We start from the raw sequence: 18,837 nt of genomic DNA on the forward strand, positions 1-18,837 counted from the left end.
TGTTTAAGATATAATAGAATACAAAGAAATGTCAAATAACAACCTTATGCCTTTGGTCGACGAATATTAGCATCAACTTTCCTGTCACCTATAATAAATCATTTGTATGAACGGAAATATACAATGTAAAAACATCAGGACTATATCAATAGACTATCATCTCGCACATAACAAGTTCAAAAAAAAAGTAAATTATAATAAAAATATAGATCTTCAAAAAATAGAAATGAATTGTTTTACACACTAAACTAAAAGTCATTATCATTCCTTACTTTTCTAATCGGTATTGAAAATATGCGTTGATTATATCACGAGGCGAAGAAAAACAAAAAGGTACTATTAATTAAAACAATGGAAATACATATAAAAATAAGCAAAAAGTCGTTATAACATCGATATAGATCAAACCAAGCAGGTTAATTAAATTGATTTAAAGCCGCTTCAACATCTCTTTCATCGAGTAATACACCCGAAGAAGAACATTTAGCTTTATTCTTCAACTTGCTACACAAATCATCAATGTCGAAACTCTCAAATCGAGGGTGATTGATAATCTTTGACCAAACCTTGGGGCAGCTGAGGTATGCTCGTTCCTTGGCCGGAACGATTTCATTTTCTGAAGGCATTTGAGAACTAGTATCATGTTTACCTTTCTGGGGTAAGCCGTCAGGCGGAACTTCATCAGGGTGATTAGAAATATAATCCTTGTTATGTTTGATAAATGGATACATTTGCTCAGGGAATGATTCGTTGGCATTCTCCAGAAAATCAAGACCATGCAATGAATTAGTGATCAAGTCTCCATTTTCGTTAGAATTATGGAAATAATTATGAAAAACATCATCTATTTCACCCTCGTCGTTAAAGAATTCTTTGTCCAATGATTCAGCGGGTTCGCGCCATGCTTGAAACAATTCGGGTTCCATCACAACATTCTTGAGATGCGAATTCTCAATCGCAGAGTCTGGTTCAAACAGAGAGTCTAAACCAGTATCGGTTGGCAATGGAAATGAATCCGTACCACCAAAGGGACTAACAAATTGTTGGTTAACGTTCAATGACAACTCGACGTTAGGTATAGACTTTGACACTTCCGAAGACCTTTGAACGCTTTCATCAGCCATAGGAGGGCTAACGGTTGATTCATGAAGGTTGCTCAAAATATCGACACTAGCACGATGAGGGGTTGTCTTTGTCAACATCGAACATGCAATAGATCCACAAGCAGTAGATAGCTTTTGGCAAAATTGTTTACCGTCCGCCACATCCTCACCATTTTCTCCATTGGACAAAGCAGAACAATCATGATGCAAGTGGGTAATGGACTTCCTTTTCGGATAATTCAGATACAGATTACTAGGTGAATCGGAAGAGCTAGGAGTCTCAGGCGATAAAGTACCTTGGGCCGAGTTAGAATCAACAAGTGTAGGAGGAACTTGGTAACGATGATTTAAATTATCTGCACTACGGTCGTTATGTAAAACATTTTGATGCATATTAGGTTTTTCAATGCTATTAGGAGAAAGGTGAAGATTAGATTGAGGAGATATGCCGTCTTTCATATGAGCAAAATTAGAAGAAAACCCAGTAGTTGGAAGGGAAGACAATGAGGGATTACGGTGAGGAAGAGACATTTCAAATGTGAAAGATCCATCCTTTAAAATTCGTAATTCTTCTTCTAACTGTCTTACTTTCTGCCTTAATTGATCATTCTCCAAGGTAGTCGAAGAATGTAGCTCTTTCAACGTAACCACTTGAGTTTCCAATGCTTTCAAATGATCTTCTTTTCGTTTCCGAAACGCACGTTGAGCAGCACGGTTTTGAGCTTTCCGCTTGGAACTCGGTTCCTGGTCGGAATTCTTTCTACCAATTTTTTTAGGCTTAACATCGCCATCCACCTCATCATCGACGTTAGGCATAAGATCCACCTCTTCAGATGAAGTCCGTCGTGAAGATCTGTCACTAACGGGACCACGTTTTTTATGTGAAGCTGAAAAATCGGCGGATTGCTCTGGTTCCGCCTTTGCAATTGGAATGTTTGAAGTAGATGACAACGTCTCAGTTTGTCCGGACATAATTATCAATTAATTAACACGAATGTATGCTCCTTTGAAAAATGTAGTATCGATAGGATAAAAAATTTATAAAATAAGAGCTCTGTAAAAAAGAATGTAATTCACAAAGCAATGCAAGATGAAGGAAAAAAAATAAGAATTCCAAAATTAATTAATGCAGATTATGCCAGAAATTTAGAGATGTAAAAATAAGAAAAAATAAATCGTCTATAATGAAGGAGATTATGTATGGAACAAGTCAAAATTCCAGTTGATATTTAAAAAACGATGAAAAGAAGAAGGTGCAGCCAAAAGTAACCGAAAGAGAATGGGAAAAGGACAATGAGTTCTAGAAGTTCCGGTGTATAAAAAGGAAATCAGTAATAAAATTAAGCTTATAAAAAATGTGTAAGATAACAATCAATGCAAAGATCTTTTAATTCATGCAATAGTGACACGTAAAGAAGACCTCGGAAAAAAAGAAAAACTCAAGTATCGATCGCACTTCAAATCAATTAATTAGTTCAATTTCTAAACACCGCCGTAGCATTAGCAAGACCAAAATTTGCGTTTAATGACTAAAATAATTCGTAAAACTCGATGATTTGGAAAATCGTGCGTGTTTCATCAAATAATTTTTAACTGTGCAATAAATCACTTAATTGCACTTCCAAATATCAAGATTACAACAATAATATGATGTTTAGCCTGAAAACGCGTTCGTTTCGTCGAACACTAGTCTTAAAAGTGCTTTGTAGAGGGCAAACTGTGGGTTTTACTGCATGTAGGTAGATATCAGTGCATGTACTTTTAACGCCACGTCTTTACACTTTGCTTATTGCGCTGAGTCTAGCCTCCATTCCGAAACATAGAGTGAAAGAGGTACAACAAGTACTTCTAGAAGTTATCGAATTCATGCTGTTATCGTTGAATATGCGTTTATGAAGCAAATATATTTCGTTAACGTTAAAGCACTTTACGGGAACTTTGGTTAACTGCACTATTGTAATGTAAACGAAAGCTGCGATTGAATATGATAATTTGTTTTTAAGGTGGTAATTTATATCTCCATAAAGAATACCTTGAACTAGGATTGTTAATTGTTTACATGTTCACAGTAAAGTTATCGTAGTTAGTGTATGTCAAAAGTCTTGCGATACAAAGACAATAAAATCAGTTAGTCAATAAATACGATTCGGCAGATGACATCGTATGTAGTACAGAGAAGAGATCAGCCCAATCTTTTTCCTGCTAAAGGGTTTTCTTTTCTTTTCTTTTTTTTTATAAAGTAACCGATATTTATGCCATATACTCAGCATAACGCTTACAAATCCCAGATTACGCCAAACTATACAAACCCTCATTACAAGACGTACAAATCTGCAATTACAATACATCTTCATATCCATAGCTATCAACGTGACTACAGACTACCAGTATCAATGCAACTAATACCTTCAAAAATTCATTGTACCATACCGAAAACTTTGAAAAATATAAAAGTAAATAAAACACTAACGATATCTGCGAAGAGATAACGTGTTGTGACGGAGCCAGGTGGCATGTTGAGGGGAGTTGTTATAACGGTGGCCCTTGCCGATACCACGAGACTTCTTACCAATGGAGGTAAGACCACGAGACTCACGGTGCTTGTGAACGGGGTTGACGATCCAGTTAATACGAGGATCGCGGCGAATAGCCTTGTGAGAGGGATCAACGAGAATCACCTCAAAGAACTTATAGGTTGCGTCTTGGTTGACCCAGTAAGAGTTCAAAACACGCAAATTGGAGCAGTAGCGACCAACACGTTCCTCAGCAGTGCAACGAGCAGAGCGTTGGTATTTGAGATGGTTAACACCCTGATGAACAGGCTTACCATAGGTTTGACCCTTGGGAACTGGGCGCTTACGACCACCACGGCGAACACGAATACGATAAATAACATATCCTTGCTTGGCCTTGTATCCCAAACGGCGAGCCTTATCAGGACGAGAAGGACGACTGGCACGATGAATCACATTCATCTGACGGTATTCCCAAGCACGCACACGGGACAAAAAAAGGTTAACATCAGATTGCTTCTTCTTAGCAAGTTCCTCCAAGTATTTATAAGCACCCATCTTTTCTTATTTTTGTGTCCTTCTTTAACGGCAGAATGAAGTGACGGCAAGTTTTCCCCTTCTGAAAAGTTTCGATATTAGAGCAAATTGTGACTGCTCCTGCCAACACCAAATTTTTACAATTAACACTTTATCGAGAGCAAGACACCAAAATACTCTTAGTGTATTGCATTTCTTTATAGGTTACCAAATTTTAATTTGATTAAAAATAATTTAAGCTGTCTTGTACTAGAATATTTTTCTGTATATAATAATCCAACATTCTTTTTCCTATTATTCTACTAAGATTGCGTTTTCTAAAATTGCAAAATAAGCTAACTTAAATACCTTGTTGATACTTTTTCTCTTACAAGGCTTTGAAGATTTCTTCGTACCTGGTATGTCAACGTAAGGACTTGATGAAAAAAACTATAGAATTGCAGAGACAACAATTTATCAAAATTTTTAAAAGTTGTAAATACATATATATTTATTTTGCGATGTCAATGTCATCCATTGATACTATAGCTAAATAAAGGCCATCGTTATTAGTTAATGAAATTAGCCGAAAAATATGTACAATAAAAAAGAGCAAACCATATAAACCAAAAAATATTAGAAAATTTACATTCACCAGCCAACCTGGTTAAAACCGTAGTGATGAGACAAGCTCGATAACGCTTGAAGCTATCATCCTAAACTACTCCAAAAATCAATTAGATGTACTTAATGTCGATGGTCAACGAGAAAACATGACAAATATAACTAGAAAAAAAAAAAGCCTAGAAATAAATTTACGTAATAAATCACAACTATAATCATAATGAAAGAATTTTTTATCCGGCAAACGAAATATTCCAGCCGGGATTTCCTGTAGCATAGGCAACCAAGCTATCGATTGTAGACTCTTGATAATTGCGCAAATCATCAGATGGCCATAAACCATTCCATTGCTGAAGGTCACTGTTTTTAGCAAATCCAAAATATGACATTAAATCCGGAGAATATGATTTTTGAGCTGCTTGGTTGGGGACTATTGGTGATTCAGTAATGTACATAAAATGTTTTTCCAAGTCAAGCATTCTTTCTTCATCAATCATTTCGTTGGGAATTGTGTCTTCCTCCTGGATACCAGATGATGTTCTCTGCACCCAGTCAGCCCATATTTCGGACATCTTATCACACAAGGCACTGATACTTCCCCAATAATTTTTCATTTCAAGCATCAAGCGCAAATCAATCTCTAAATTGTGACGAGCAGTAGAGGCAGCTAAAACATTAGAGCCAAATGCCGCTTCCGCTTGGACGCAAAAGGCAGTATAAACTCCAGATGCGATAAAGGGAGAAGTTAAAATAACATTGTGCTTCCTGCAATCGTCAACAATCATAGAAATAGCATTAGCGCAACGAAGGCAAATCTCACGAGCAGCCTTATGAAGTCTTCTTGCAGCTCCATTTGCAGATGGATCGTTATTGCTATTATTTTGAGATTCACCATTAGTGACATTAATAGGTGTGTGACTCACTGGAGAAAAAGAGACTGTGTTTCCTGCTAACGATACGGAACTAGATATTTTGGAAAGTTGATTGTTCTCGGTTTCTCCAATAGAACGGAATAACCACATTAAAGTGTGATGATATGCCAAATGTAAAAATGCATACTGGGCGCCTTGTTGTATAGATAAATGGTTTTCCAATCCAACAGCAGAATATTTAAGCCGTTGGGGTAACCCGTCAGCCCAGGCATAGAGGGCTTCACTAATGTGAGAAAAATCAGAATTTCTGTGCCAATATGGGTATGGATCGCGTCTTTTACCATCTTGTTTAAGGTATTTTACAGCACGTCCCCACAATGCAATAATCTTCACAGTGTAGGCAGCAACTCCCATATTTTCGGTAGTATCCGCGGGAATAACAATACTTGGGACGCCTTCCAAAATTCGACCATCAAGGGTTTGCGTAACGCCAGCAATTTGTTTAGTAAATAGAAGTTCATGAACAGGTAGTTGAATTCCTATATCATTTTCATCCAAAAATTGTAAATGCTCATGGGAGGAAGCATATCTATCCATAAGGAAGCACGACCAGAAAGTACGACGCCTAAGTTCACGCTCCAGAAAAGATATTCTGGGTCCTGAATCAATGTTATCAAGGTCCAAAGGATTACTTCCTTGTTCGCAGTTCAGTTGTAAAGCCGCAGCCATACGAAGTGCCATTCCACCATACATCCAACTTTTGCCAGTTTCACACGTTCCAGAGTCATGCAAGGAAAGCAGTAAGAGAGCAGCTACCAAAGATAAATCTGGTCTATCAAAATTGTCGAGTGCTAAACGTCGTGCTTCACGAGCATATTGTTCACCGGCCATATAAGGAGGGGAGAATCTATCGTGCATTCGCGATGAGAAACGGGCGGATACAGCACACACTGCATAAACAACGACAAGAGGTACGGTATTATTATTTAAAGACTCAAAAAAAGTTGGACGATGAAACAGATTATAAGACTGACCATGGCAACAGTGAAAGAATACCTCTGCGAGGTGAATTCGAAGTTCCAAGGGAGGCAACTCAGCTACGGGCGTGGAAGATAAAGTCAGACTCGGCACAGGATCCAGACGAGGAACAGCTTGTAATGAGTTATTATCACTTGTTGTATCATTATTGTTTGTATAAGAGGTTGAGAGACCTGAGGAAGCGGAATTAGTTGTAAATGTAGGAAGGGATGTAGGCGAAAATGAGGAATCAAGCTTCTTGACAGAAGATTGGGGAAACGAAGGAGCGTGGTTGGCAATTGGAAAATTATTAAAATTGGAATAAATAGAGTAATCAGAGTTGGGCACTTGAGAAATCCTATTTGAATCAAATTTTGCGGGAGTTTGAGAAGGATTGGAAACAATTGAAAGCGAGTCTGTCGGTATATTAATAGTATTAGAAGGAACAGAAACTGGTTGAGAGGAAAGAGAAGGATGCTGCGAATTAGAGGCGGGCGCCAAAGGCAAAGCACGAGTAACATCGGAAATAGGAAGCGAACTAGAATAAGCAGAAGCAGCAGTGGAAACGGGGGGATTATCGGAGGAGACATAAACCAGATCGGGAGAGACAGATTTTGGAGAAGCAGGATCTAGGACCAAATTTTTGGAGAGAGATGCTGACATCAGCGAAACCTGAGGATTATGAGAAATATTGTTTGTAGAATTAAGAAGAGACGAAGAATTTGAAGAAGGTACTATAGTTGGATGGGAAAGAGGCTGGTTTGTAGCAGAAGCCATAATCCCATAAGAAGGAGGGCTGTTAACAGAATCGTGCGTATTAATGTGATTTGGTTGAGAATATTGCCGAGAAAGATTATCTATTGAATTTGCAGCGACATTCTTGTGTTGGTGTTGATACTGATGATTGAGATGTAACTGTTGCTGATGATGAATCTCTTCATGGCGTGAGTGAGAACGCTTTGTTGAATTTGATTTGTATATACAAGGAATATTATGTTTTAAGCATTGATCACACGAAGGACGCTCTCCCGAACACTTAACTTTCTTCTTTCGACAAGATTGACAGGCTAAAGGTAAACGTTTTCGATCCTTTCCAGCCTTTGTCTTTTCGTGAATCCAACTTGGAACAGAAGCAGGAGATGAGTTTTTTGAACCATCATAACCTTTTGGAGTTCCAGGCTCAGTCTTTGCAGGATCATCCTGCATGGGGTCTGAAGACTGCCCAGCTTGCACAGCATTTGAAAGAAGTGACAAAGACCCTGAACGCTGTTGCATCATTTTAATCCCCACACTGAATTCTAAATAATAAAATCCTGTGCGACTAAGACTGCAACCGGTCCCCTAAAAAAAAAGACGTTCCTTATTATATATAGATGTGTGGACCTGTTGAGTATAGTGGCGTGCTAAGGAAAAGTTGTGACTATATCGCCAACTTGTTGATAGTGAGTGCTAGAGTTGTCCAGTAAGCGAGCTTTTAATAGTTTGCCCTACACTTTCCATAAGTAAACACTATGGAAAAAACAGACGACACGCCACCCAATACTAGCTCTATAAAAACAGAAAAAAGGATGGTTACCATCAAATGTAGCGTGTTGAAATCAAAGTGCCTTTCAGTCGTTGTCTTTTGCTCAAATACCATTTGAAAATTAACGTAATACAGTGTAATGCTAAGTAGTTAGTTATATAGAAAAATAGTAAACATAAAAAAGAAGAGGTTGCATATAAAGAATAAAAAAAGTTATTTATTTAAGAGACACTAGAAAAATAATGACTTTTGTCCAAATTATTTTTGGTTGGTTTTGAAACTAGGATAATTACTTTTTGGAATAATTATGAATGTATGTAACTATTGAGAAAAACAAGAAAACTAAAAGGAATTGAACGAAACGAAGGATAATAGTTTTTTATATCTAACTCCTTTAACCTTCATCCTTCAATTTTTTTTGATTCTTCTTAGCGACAGGCAAACTTTTCAACTATGAGAATATCGATTTGCCAATTCGCTTTGACTTTTGTGCCGTACATTCGCTAGAATGTTTGTACGATACAATTCTTATGTAAAAAAAATTTCGCAAAGCCGTTTGTAAAATTGCTCAAGCTCTTCCAAATGTGTGAATTATTATAATACAGAAATAGATACGTTTTTAAAACCTTGAAAGCTGCAACTATACGATTTAGCCCAATAAAATAAAGTTTCTTTTGTTTCTATTCTTTTTTTTTATTCATCTTTAAGAAAAACAAATTTGAAAAGCAATTAGATAATTGTCACAATTTCTATAGAAATAAGATTAAGGGATACAGCATTTTAAACTCACTATCTATGACTGAATTAAAGGCTGTGAACGGAGCACTTGGTGCCTGGTGCTAGAAGATGGACAGTCTAAAACACATGTTACCTGGACTGAAAAAAAATATTCGTAAACGTTACAAGTAAATGGGGAATGGTGAAAATCAAAAAGCAAATTCTATTAATTTCATTGTTTAAAAAATGTGCACCTGGTGTAATAGGGTTAAACTTGGAACATCGCTTCTATCGTAAAGTCTTAAAACTAGTTAGAAGGGAATGAAGAAAACATTCAAATCTCCTATTTGTAACGTCAAAATTAACATGACACGTAGTGCTCAAAAATATCATCGAGTTTAATTTTTAAATGCCTTAGTTTATTAGCAGCACATTTTATAGAACCGAAAAAAAGCTATATTCGTCACAGGAATTGTTCAACGGTAATTCAAAATGGCCTAGTTTAAATAGTTCATTTTCTTTTCATTAAAATAAAACATCTAAGCGTAATATAAGGAAATTTCCTTAGAAAGACTAAAGAAGTTTAGTCAACCAAATTAACATCATTCATTCCTCAGTCAGTGGATGAAAAGAATTAGTGCCCACCAAAAATTGTGCAAAAAGAGCAAATGAAATACTTTATCAAAGAGTATTCATTTAATTTGTCATCAAATCCTGATCGTATGGCTTCGCACAACCATGACAACGAACTAAGAAAAAATGGAACCACTTTTATACGTGGCTTACACAAACGGGTATCTAACGTTGGGCGCTGTATTCGTGTATGGTATTTTTTATCAAAATAAAAGTGTTCCATCCATGATACGTCGCAATGTCAAGCATACAGATTCCCGAGCTTGCTCACTGTTTACTCTGGGCCCAACTAGATAACCCTTTAGGAAGAGATTAGAGACCATATAGTTCTCATCATGCATATGGCCAATTTCCGAATCCTTATATATATAACAAAAATCGTTTCCATACAATTTCATCCATAGTGCGGTTTCCTTGAAGCAAGTTCGATTTACTGGAAATGTGCTACGAAATTTGCTTACTGCTGCTTGCTCCGCAGGATCGTTTTGAGACATTCTCGATTGAAGGCCACGTACAAACCCTCCTCTCAAGTGGCTAAAATTGGTATTTCTAGTGGGAACGATTTTAATGGCATACTTCATTTCGTTTTTCAATAGCGCTGCCACGATCCGACTTCCAATTTCTTCGTCTTTCATACTCATTTCTAGCCCTAATTTCGGATCTACCTCCTTTTGCAATATAGTGTGAACGGTTTGAACATCTTTCTTCTGAATATACAATTCGATATCATACACATGAATACTTAGAAAAGAAACATATCGCGGTCCTGAACCTAACAAAAATAGTTCATCCTCATTATTAATTCTTTTTTGAACTAATCCTTCGTATGTTTGTTGAATTGTCTTGGTGACACTCTCACAGTATAGAGGGCGAGTTTGATACATGGCATTTATTGTTGCTACTGAGCTCCAAAAGACCAATCCTGGTCGTTTCGATAACCAATTCTTGCAAAATTGATAAGCAAAAAAACGAGTACCAAACATGTTGTTTAGTTTAAATACACACACACAGATATTAGCCGGTTGGTATTGGATCACATGTTTTTCCAAGAGATCCTAGATTTTAAGGAGGTGCGCAAAAACAACTAACAATGTTGAAACATACGGTTATTATATAGTGAAAAAATTAATTAATTAATTAATCGTCTAATTTCTAAAGAGTAGACTGTTATTTTCTAGTATAAGTCTTTGAGTTTAATTTTAAGTATTCCTATCCATTCGTAATAAGAAAAAATGTCAGTCTATATATCCCATTGTCCGCCGTATCCCAAAATAAATAAAACGACTATTTTAAACCAATAGCTCTCATAAAAGTCTCTTTGAACTCATCATAGTCAACAATGTCAAGGCCATTAACTGGCGTCAATTCATTTTTAAGCTCGTGAATCAATACGAACCTTCTATATTTATCATAATTTTTTTTCTGGTACAATTGTAGAGTGCTGGCTAAAGATACATCAGCGCTATCATCGATCACAATATCCCAATCCTGATACAAAGTCACGTTCTTCAGCGCTGGGTTGGTCAGGTAGCGCTGGAGTGTATTCAATAAGTTTTGAATTTCCAAGAGACTTTTGTCTGGATTGTTTGTTACAAAATAGCTCTTGACCATATCCACAATTGATGGGGGTAGAATTAAAATCCATGAATCTTTTTTAATCTCAAGAAATGGACTAATGAGTTCCAAAAGCCGTGGTGTTTTTATAAGTGCTGAGAGTGTAACAGATACCACCCCACCCTTAGGAAACATCGGTCTTAAGTACTGTGAATATGTCAACTTATCAAGGGGTTCATTGTTTTTCTTAAAGTCCGTACCCACGTGTGAATCATTAGGACTTTTGAGAGGGAGTGACAAACCAAATAAGAAAAATTTACAACTTTTCCTTTTCGCCAGTGTTAAAAATTGCAGTTGATCAAAATCATCCTCTAGTGAGACATTCAGGAAAACAAAAACATTCTGTGATAAAAACAAAGATTCCGGAATCTCGAGTCCTCGAAATGTCGGAATAGCAGCTTCTCTAAAAGTATCCTCCAATTCTTCTGCCTCCGGAGAAGGCTGTTTAGAGACAATTAAAATTTGTGTAGCTTGAAAAGCGCCTATTTTATGTAAATCGATGTGGCCTAATTGTAGTAAATAAGACAAGTAAGATTGGGATTTATGATATGGCTTTTTAGGCCTTAGATTTTTTGCCGACCATTCGACTAGGATTGATTCTAAAGGTTCAAAAATCACCATCCAAAAAGGGCTATTGCTTTGGCCTTGACAATCGTATAAATTCATTAAAGCATTATTATCCTCTGTAAATAATAATAATGTATAGTTACTACCCAGAACGATGCCAGCACCGTTGCCGCGGTTTAGTATATTTTTAAAGTGAGTCATATCAACATCGCTTCGAATACAAAGACTTCCGGAAAGAACTTTAGTCAAGCAAGTACCAAATACCTCGAGATATTGTGAAGTAACAAAACGTAAAACATCTACTTGCTTGCAACTGACTAAACTTCGTAACAACTGTTGATGTTCAGTTTCCGCCTTAAGCTTGGATATATCAAATGACAATTCTCCAGCATAGTAGAGAGATTTTCCGACTCGCAAAACGAATCTAAAATAATCAGACAATGTGCTTGCTGAAGAAAGATCTTCGGATTCGCTTATCGAATGGTGAAGAGAGTTATCCGAATTTAAAGTAATATTACCAGCCGGAACTACTTTGCTAGCTCCATCATTTTCAAAAGTTTGATCGCTTTTAGAAACACTGTTCCAGTCGTTATTAACAGTAGTCCAACTACTTCCGATAACACTTTTCTTAAGCTGCTTAGCATCTTCATTCGTCACGTTTACGTTGAAATCGAAATTTTCGTCCAGATCGACATTGCTAGCAAATTTTTCCGACTCAGAAAGGGTATCTGTTGTTGTTTGTGTAAAAGAAACGGACCTTGCATTTGCTTTCTTTGAAGGGGTTGTTTTTAAAATAGACTTTGAGACTTTACATTCTTCCATATCAGTTGATATCTTCCCTTTTACTAAAGTTACATGCCAACTTGGATGCCCTTTATCATACGCAAGTTTGGCTTGTTCGATAGAATCGAATTGAATGTAGGCCATATTACAAACTTTGTCTTTCTTTGGTGATTTGAGAAAAAAGACCTCAATATTTCCTTTGATAAAAGCAAAGTACGATAAAATATCTTGCTTCGTTAAAGAACCAGAATTATCACTAACTAATATCGTATGCGTTTCTAATTTCGGTGCTTCCTTTTTTATCTTCAAAGAGGAAGGAAGAGGAGTCGAATTGCTAAAAAATAATGAATTGGCAACATCATTATCGGAAGTTATTACTGGCGACAGACTTAAAGGGCTTGAATGCCTAAAGGTTGACAAGGGGGTGTTAGATTGTGGTGAATTCGCATTTTCAACAAAAGCGCCAGTATTTTCAAGATTGTTCGAATTTTGAATTCCGGGAACTGAGTTGTCAGAGTCACTGGGCATCAACATTGTGCTTTTAATTTCGCCATTTTTCAAAGGTATTGCATCGCTGGAGAGGCTTTTGGACAATAAAATACTGTCGGTAACTGTAGGCCACTCTGATAAGTAGAAAGGATTAACATCAGGGCTAGTTTCACCAAACGATGTGGATAGCGTGCTAGTTTTATCGGTCAAATTCCTCTCCTTCAATTCCCCTTGCATACTTTTTCTCTCAAACGCATCCTCATCCATTGTCTGATCGTCCTCTTCCTCTTCATCATTTGCGATGGTTACAATCCTTCGGGCAGGCTTCTTACGCATCTTTTTGAATTTTTCTTTGACTTTTTGAGATAATTGGGTAAGCTCGGATTTGCGCTTTTGTCTTTGTTGCCTCAATATCTCCTTTTCTCTCTTCATTTTCTTTGCCTCATTATCTTCCGCATCGAAAGGTTCAAGCAAGCCTTTAGCAATTAACTTTTTCCGTTTTTTCCATTTTTTAAGCACTTTTTCCGCACCGAATAAATTTTGTTCAGGTTCCCAAGTATTATCATACCAATCATAGCCAGCCCATTTTATATAATATTCGTTTATGCCATTTTTATTTACGCGGTCAGCAAGGATATCTTCCACCTCATAAACATCCGCGTCTGTCTCACCTTCATTCGAGTCAATATCAGGAAGTGGTTTAACAGATACCATTTCAAGGTAGCGGGTTTTTTGCTCACCTACGTGTCGCTAAGAGAGATTGAAGTATTACAACAAAAAAATATATAAAAGGATAAAGATATGAATTTAAAAAAAAAACGGAATTAAGCAAGATTGAATAGATTCCTTGACAAAACTATTAGCCAAAGTTCTTCCCTTTCAACTACTTTTATAGTTGCATGAAGGGCAGAGTATAACCTCTAAAATGGCTCAAATATTTCCCTTTTGCTTGTGATTTTTTTACCAATGGAACACAAGAATAACAACAGATAATTCCAGTAATGAAGCTTTTAGATGTTAGAATTTCGAAGTCTCGCTGCAATAAGCAAGATGGCTTATGCACTCGAATTTTGGAATCAAACAAAATCCGCGTGATTTTACCGTCGTGTCACCAACGCAAACCGTTAAATATACAAAAAAATAAGTTTTCGATTGGGTTTGGAGTTTTATTGCATTAATCAAGTGTGTGAGGTTGAGGTTGCAGATTTGAAGACACCTATGGAGACATATGTACTTTGAGAAAATACTCACTAACCACTAGTGTTACTAGTTGCATACATGAGGTACTAGTAGTCAAAAAACTTTGTTGGTAAATTGATAAATGTTTAAAATTTTCTCATTCCTCCTGAACTTCTAATTTTATTTTCTGGGTGGTTGTGTAAGTTAGAAAAACTTTAAACAAATAATGAATTTTGTTTTCAAAAAGCTACAATGAGTAGATTTTGAGCGCTGCAATTTATTAAACGATGCGTTTATACATAATACCTCTAAATGTGTTAACTCTATATAAACGAATTCAACACAACATATCATTCCAAAACTGGTAGTACAATAAGAAAAGTAAATAATTACTACGATAGAAAAAAATGATCGTGCCAAGACTCGAACTTGGGACCGTCTGCGAACTAGCATGTTAAGCAGAAATTATAACCATCTAAACCACACGACCTCTTTTGATAATTGCTTGCATTAATTTTATATAGAGGTTAACCAAGGGATCCATTTACTTATATTATTACGGAACTATGTTATTCGTTTTCCATGAAATGAACTTAATAAGAAAAACTGTTTATGTGCAGGATTTTTTTGTTTCTTGTTAACCCAAGATTTGCCAACGATAATTATTCGATGGATTACTCAAGTAACTTTCTGCATGAAGGATGCCTGCATGCCATGAGCAGCATCCAACATTGTATAACTTTTGCATAAAGAAAAAGATTTCAATTGAGCCGCCAATTTTATTCTTTCAAATTTTTAATTTCGATCATTGTGACCATTATAAAAGTGAGAAAAAGCTGCTGAAAAAACCGGAACTTAAAATATTCTTTCTTTGGCTAGATAACTTTGTAACTTGGAAATCAAAACATTGCTTTCAAAGAATTTCTACATCATTGTTTGATGCAGGACTAAAATGGGTATAGTACTGACTAATCGCACTGTAAAAACCCATACCAACCCGTCCATATCCAGTTTTGCGATTGGGTTCAATCGGTCATTCATATAATTGATAGTACTTGCATTCAATTGAGTACTTGCGCTTCTTTATATCAAAGGCATTTTAAAATGTTTACAAAATAGCGCTTTATAGTGAACAACAGCATAATGATTTTGATGATAGCAATCACTAAACGACACCAGCCTTCTCATGATTACGACATTCTTTGTAACGCAGTATAATTATTTAATGAATCATTGGAATGCGTTATATGCATTTTAACGGCCAGTGGCACTAGTGGACTTTTTTTTGTTACCATGATAAAGGATTATTACTTCCTTAGGTTTTCTGATATCCCTCTGCAACTTACCTACAACAAACTACGACTAAGTAAATTCTTCGACTATCGAAAGCAGGGTTCATTGTAATTTACAGGTATATACCTTGATATTATTTGACCTTAAATATTTGTTAACAAAAATTGTTCGTAGATTTACCGATAGAGAACTTAGCCATGTGTCAAGAGGACGAATACGATTATTTGTTCAAGACTGTGCTGATTGGGGATAGTGGTGTTGGAAAGTCAAACCTACTTATGCGTTTCACTAGGAATGAATTTAATATCGAAAGCAAGAGTACTATTGGTGTTGAATTTGCTACTAGAAATATTGTTCTTGACAACAAAAAAATTAAAGCACAGATCTGGGATACTGCCGGTCAGGAACGTTATCGGGCCATTACCTCAGCTTATTACCGTGGTGCTGTTGGTGCTCTGATTGTTTACGATATCACAAAACAATCTTCATTCGATAATGTGGGCCGCTGGTTAAAGGAGCTTCGTGAGCATGCAGACAGCAACATCGTTATCATGCTTGTTGGTAATAAAACGGATTTACTACATTTAAGAGCTGTATCTACTGAAGAAGCCCAGGCATTTGCTGGTAAGTAATTTTGTTGGTGAGATATGGAGTTGTTCGGACGGGAAGTAGTGAAACCGGCTTTAGCCGCTCTCACTTTATTCCGTTCATCGTTTTTAGCAATTTTGAACTGCTTGAAGCGTAGAAGATCTCTTTTTGTTTTGAAATATTATTCACCTTGTCGATTCCATTCTCTGTTTATTAAGCACATTTGTTTGCCTCTGATTCGTCATAATTTTTTGAACATAATTAACTAATGTTTTTACAGCTGAAAATAACTTATCTTTTATTGAAACCTCCGCCATGGATGCTAGCAATGTTGAAGAAGCTTTCCAAACAGTTTTGACTGGTATGTTTATTCGTACTTGCTTTGATTTCTTCAAGTTTTACTAATCTAGCGTAGAAATTTTCCGAATTGTCTCCAACAGATCACTCGAGGCTGGAGACGACGGTGTTCATCCTACAGCTGGTCAAACGCTTAATATCGCCCCTACCATGAATGATCTTAATAAGAAGAAGTCTTCTTCCCAATGTTGTTAGATGGTTATCACGGATTCGTACCATTATTTTACCTCGTTTCTCTTCATTTAAAAACTCCACCCCTTTATAACATTTAAGGTGCCTTATGATTATGAAATCTTTAGCAGGTTAGTCAACCATTTATTAGGGCTGTATCCTTTAATAAAGGGGTAGATATTTTGCCTAATGCTAATATTGTCTACTATGGATTTACCGTCCTTCTTTATACACGCTTCAGCATAATTTTATCCCCATTCCTATGCAGCATATAAGTGTAACACATTATTACCTCTGTTTATTATATGATATTTGTAGGGTTACTTTAATAGAGAATTTGTCCAGATATTTTCATTATTCATACAGCTCATGTTTAATTTCCATGATATATCCTTTATAAGAGAAAGTAACAGATGATAAGTATGAGATAAGAGCCAAAAAGTTAGAGACAGCTTAAACGGGGAAATCAAATTTTCCAGCCCAAGTTATAACTTCTTTCTTCAGTTTGGCGATTTCAGAGAATTTAGAACCATCACCCACATATGCTTTGAAGTCTCTAAACTTCGATTTTCCTTCCTTCAAAGCAGCTTCATTTATTTTCTTGGTCAAAGATACAACTTCATCAATTAGCTCTACCACTCTCTCAAAATCCTTCTCATCAAAACCGCGAGTAGTGCAAGCTGGAGTTCCCAGACGTAATCCACGTGGAATTAAAGCAGACTTATCTCCGGGCACAGTATTCTTGTTGGCAGAAATATTTACAAGCTCTAAAATACGTTCGACACGGGCACCATCTACACCTTTGTCGGTCAAATCAACAAGAACCAAGTGAGTATCCGTGCCACCTGAAACTAACTTATAGCCACGAGTAATAAATGCATTGGCCATTGCCTTGGCGTTACTTAGAACGTCCTTTTGGTATTGATAGAATTCAGGAGTTTTTGCTTGTCCAAGGGCGACAGCTAACGCAGTAATTGTATGATTATGGGGGCCGCCTTGATGTCCAGGAAAAACTGAGAAATTGATTTTATCCTCTAATTCATATAAAATTGGATTACCACGTTTATCGTGAGAACGAGTACCTTTTCGATAAAATATCATAGCTCCTCTCGGTCCACGTAAAGACTTATGAGTCGTCGTAGTAACAATATCGGCGTATTCAAACGGAGAAGGAATTACACCGGCAGCTACTAAACCGGATATGTGAGCCATATCACAAAGCAAATAGGCATTGCACATTTCCGTAATTTTACGCATACGCTTGTAATCAACGAGTCGTGCATAAGCACTAGCGCCTGCAACTATAACTTTAGGACGAAATTGTATCGCAGCCTTTTCCAAACTATCATAGTCAATAATACCAGTTTCCTTATTTACGTTATATGGCATGGTGGAAAAATAAGTCGAGACAGCTGAAATAGCTTTCTGGGGAGTAGAGAAACCATGAGATAAATGACCGCCATGGGGTAAATCTAAACCCATTAGGCGATCGTGTGGCTTCATTACTGCTTGATAAGCCTGTAAGTTGGCCGGAGACCCAGAATGGGGTTGTACATTTACTCCCCATTTTTCCCCATCCAAATGAAAAGCTTCTAAAGCTCTCGTTTGACATAGTCTTTCAGCTTGATCTATAAATTCATTACCACCATAATATCTTGCACCAGGATAGCCTTCACTATATTTGTTTTGCATAATACTTCCGAGTGCATCCATCACAGCTCTTGAAGTAAAGTTTTCGCTAGCAATTAAAGCTATCGACTCTTTCTGACGGCTTTTCTCAGATTCCAAAATCTTATACACTGTCGGATCACATTCTGCCAATGGTGCTTTGAGTAACTTAATTATCGTTAGAACTTTATTAGAACACTTCATAAATCATTTGAGCAAGTCAATCTATCGCCTGTTGATAGTAGCAAACAGCACAGATAGAAAATACAGTCATTGCTTGCTCCAAAAAAGCGCGTTTAAATAAACTTCTTTACCTTTTTTTGATTAGCAGAAAGCGCATAAAAGCGCTTGGGAATTGAAGAGTAAGAGTTCTTGACGAATTGACGAAGAACTGCCATTGTGGTGATAGGTAAGGTGTCCTAAAACTGAAAGATAAAGTTGATAAAATTTAAGTAGAACTTGGCGCGTCCGAAAAACTTTTACAAACTAAAGTTTAATAACAATAAAGAATATTAAACTATTAGGTGGGTCAAATTAGAAAATTCCTTTTGGAAAGTTCTACTTCGCAAATATTTACCCCAAAGTAAGTACTATGATATTGAAAGTAA

General features: G+C 36.5%; 7 protein-coding genes, 12 long non-coding RNA genes and 1 other non-coding gene across 20 annotated transcripts; 11 read left to right on the forward strand and 9 right to left on the reverse strand.

The window, feature by feature from the left end:
• Positions 1-180: 180 nt before the first annotated feature.
• pap1 (DNA-binding transcription factor, oxidative stress-responsive Pap1/Caf3) lies at positions 181-2,817 on the reverse strand. The gene has a single exon (NM_001019094.3). The coding sequence runs from the start codon at positions 2,073-2,075 to the stop codon at positions 417-419; it is 1,659 nt and encodes a 552-aa protein (NP_593662.1). The 5' UTR covers positions 2,076-2,817; the 3' UTR covers positions 181-416.
• Positions 1,528-1,769, forward strand: SPOM_SPNCRNA.2981. Its single transcript, NR_192349.1, has one exon. It is a non-coding gene; the product is annotated as a non-coding RNA (long non-coding RNA).
• On the forward strand, positions 2,538-3,263 carry SPOM_SPNCRNA.2982. Its single transcript, NR_192350.1, has one exon. It is a non-coding gene; the product is annotated as a non-coding RNA (long non-coding RNA).
• A 101-nt stretch (positions 3,264-3,364) lies between these two features.
• SPOM_SPNCRNA.2983 lies at positions 3,365-4,617 on the forward strand. The gene has a single exon (NR_192351.1). It is a non-coding gene; the product is annotated as a non-coding RNA (long non-coding RNA).
• rpl1502 (60S ribosomal protein eL15) lies at positions 3,435-4,222 on the reverse strand. The gene has a single exon (NM_001019095.3). It carries the CDS (start codon positions 4,172-4,174, stop codon positions 3,569-3,571), a length of 606 nt encoding a protein of 201 aa, NP_593663.1. The 5' UTR covers positions 4,175-4,222; the 3' UTR covers positions 3,435-3,568.
• A 33-nt stretch (positions 4,618-4,650) lies between the features above and the next one.
• On the reverse strand, positions 4,651-8,050 carry SPOM_SPAC1327.01C (transcription factor). The gene has a single exon (NM_001019096.3). The coding sequence runs from the start codon at positions 7,921-7,923 to the stop codon at positions 4,990-4,992; it is 2,934 nt and encodes a 977-aa protein (NP_593664.2). The 5' UTR covers positions 7,924-8,050; the 3' UTR covers positions 4,651-4,989.
• On the forward strand, positions 5,143-5,343 carry SPOM_SPNCRNA.2984. Its single transcript, NR_192352.1, has one exon. It is a non-coding gene; the product is annotated as a non-coding RNA (long non-coding RNA).
• On the forward strand, positions 6,664-7,706 carry SPOM_SPNCRNA.2985. The gene has a single exon (NR_192353.1). It is a non-coding gene; the product is annotated as a non-coding RNA (long non-coding RNA).
• On the forward strand, positions 7,863-8,302 carry SPOM_SPNCRNA.2986. Its single transcript, NR_192354.1, has one exon. It is a non-coding gene; the product is annotated as a non-coding RNA (long non-coding RNA).
• A 516-nt stretch (positions 8,303-8,818) lies between these two features.
• Positions 8,819-10,544, reverse strand: aim18 (chalcone related protein). Its single transcript, NM_001019097.3, has one exon. It carries the CDS (start codon positions 10,501-10,503, stop codon positions 9,724-9,726), a length of 780 nt encoding a protein of 259 aa, NP_593665.1. The 5' UTR covers positions 10,504-10,544; the 3' UTR covers positions 8,819-9,723.
• Positions 9,146-9,377, forward strand: SPOM_SPNCRNA.2987. Its single transcript, NR_192355.1, has one exon. It is a non-coding gene; the product is annotated as a non-coding RNA (long non-coding RNA).
• SPOM_SPNCRNA.2988 lies at positions 9,509-10,592 on the forward strand. Its single transcript, NR_192356.1, has one exon. It is a non-coding gene; the product is annotated as a non-coding RNA (long non-coding RNA).
• Positions 10,593-10,637: 45 nt separating this feature from the next.
• Positions 10,638-14,173, reverse strand: chp1 (heterochromatin (HP1) family chromodomain protein Chp1). Its single transcript, NM_001019098.3, has one exon. The coding sequence runs from the start codon at positions 13,685-13,687 to the stop codon at positions 10,805-10,807; it is 2,883 nt and encodes a 960-aa protein (NP_593666.1). The 5' UTR covers positions 13,688-14,173; the 3' UTR covers positions 10,638-10,804.
• SPOM_SPNCRNA.2989 lies at positions 13,609-14,390 on the forward strand. The gene has a single exon (NR_192357.1). It is a non-coding gene; the product is annotated as a non-coding RNA (long non-coding RNA).
• Positions 14,391-14,510: 120 nt separating this feature from the next.
• On the forward strand, positions 14,511-15,359 carry SPOM_SPNCRNA.2990. Its single transcript, NR_192358.1, has one exon. It is a non-coding gene; the product is annotated as a non-coding RNA (long non-coding RNA).
• SPOM_SPATRNAVAL.03 lies at positions 14,561-14,642 on the reverse strand. The gene is given in 2 exon segments: positions 14,561-14,596; positions 14,605-14,642. It is a non-coding gene; the product is annotated as a tRNA-Val (tRNA).
• SPOM_SPNCRNA.2991 lies at positions 14,761-15,245 on the reverse strand. Its single transcript, NR_192359.1, has one exon. It is a non-coding gene; the product is annotated as a non-coding RNA (long non-coding RNA).
• A 140-nt stretch (positions 15,360-15,499) lies between the features above and the next one.
• ypt3 (Rab11 family GTPase Ypt3) lies at positions 15,500-16,962 on the forward strand. The gene is made up of 4 exons (NM_001356053.2): positions 15,500-15,563; positions 15,620-16,069; positions 16,314-16,394; positions 16,449-16,962. The coding sequence occupies exons 2-4, from the start codon at positions 15,643-15,645 to the stop codon at positions 16,583-16,585; spliced, it is 645 nt and encodes a 214-aa protein (NP_001342809.1). The 5' UTR covers positions 15,500-15,563; positions 15,620-15,642; the 3' UTR covers positions 16,586-16,962.
• On the reverse strand, positions 15,536-16,204 carry SPOM_SPNCRNA.805. The gene has a single exon (NR_151183.1). It is a non-coding gene; the product is annotated as a non-coding RNA (long non-coding RNA).
• On the reverse strand, positions 16,847-18,650 carry shm2 (serine hydroxymethyltransferase Shm2). Its single transcript, NM_001019100.3, has 2 exons — positions 18,544-18,650; positions 16,847-18,397 (listed from the first exon to the last, which is right to left on the reverse strand). The coding sequence occupies exons 1-2, from the start codon at positions 18,625-18,627 to the stop codon at positions 17,015-17,017; spliced, it is 1,467 nt and encodes a 488-aa protein (NP_593668.2). The 5' UTR covers positions 18,628-18,650; the 3' UTR covers positions 16,847-17,014.
• Positions 18,651-18,837: the final 187 nt, after the last annotated feature.

This window comes from Schizosaccharomyces pombe, assembly GCF_000002945.2.
Source record: "Schizosaccharomyces pombe strain 972h- genome assembly, chromosome: I".
In the NCBI taxonomy this organism is placed as follows: domain Eukaryota; kingdom Fungi; phylum Ascomycota; class Schizosaccharomycetes; order Schizosaccharomycetales; family Schizosaccharomycetaceae; genus Schizosaccharomyces; species Schizosaccharomyces pombe.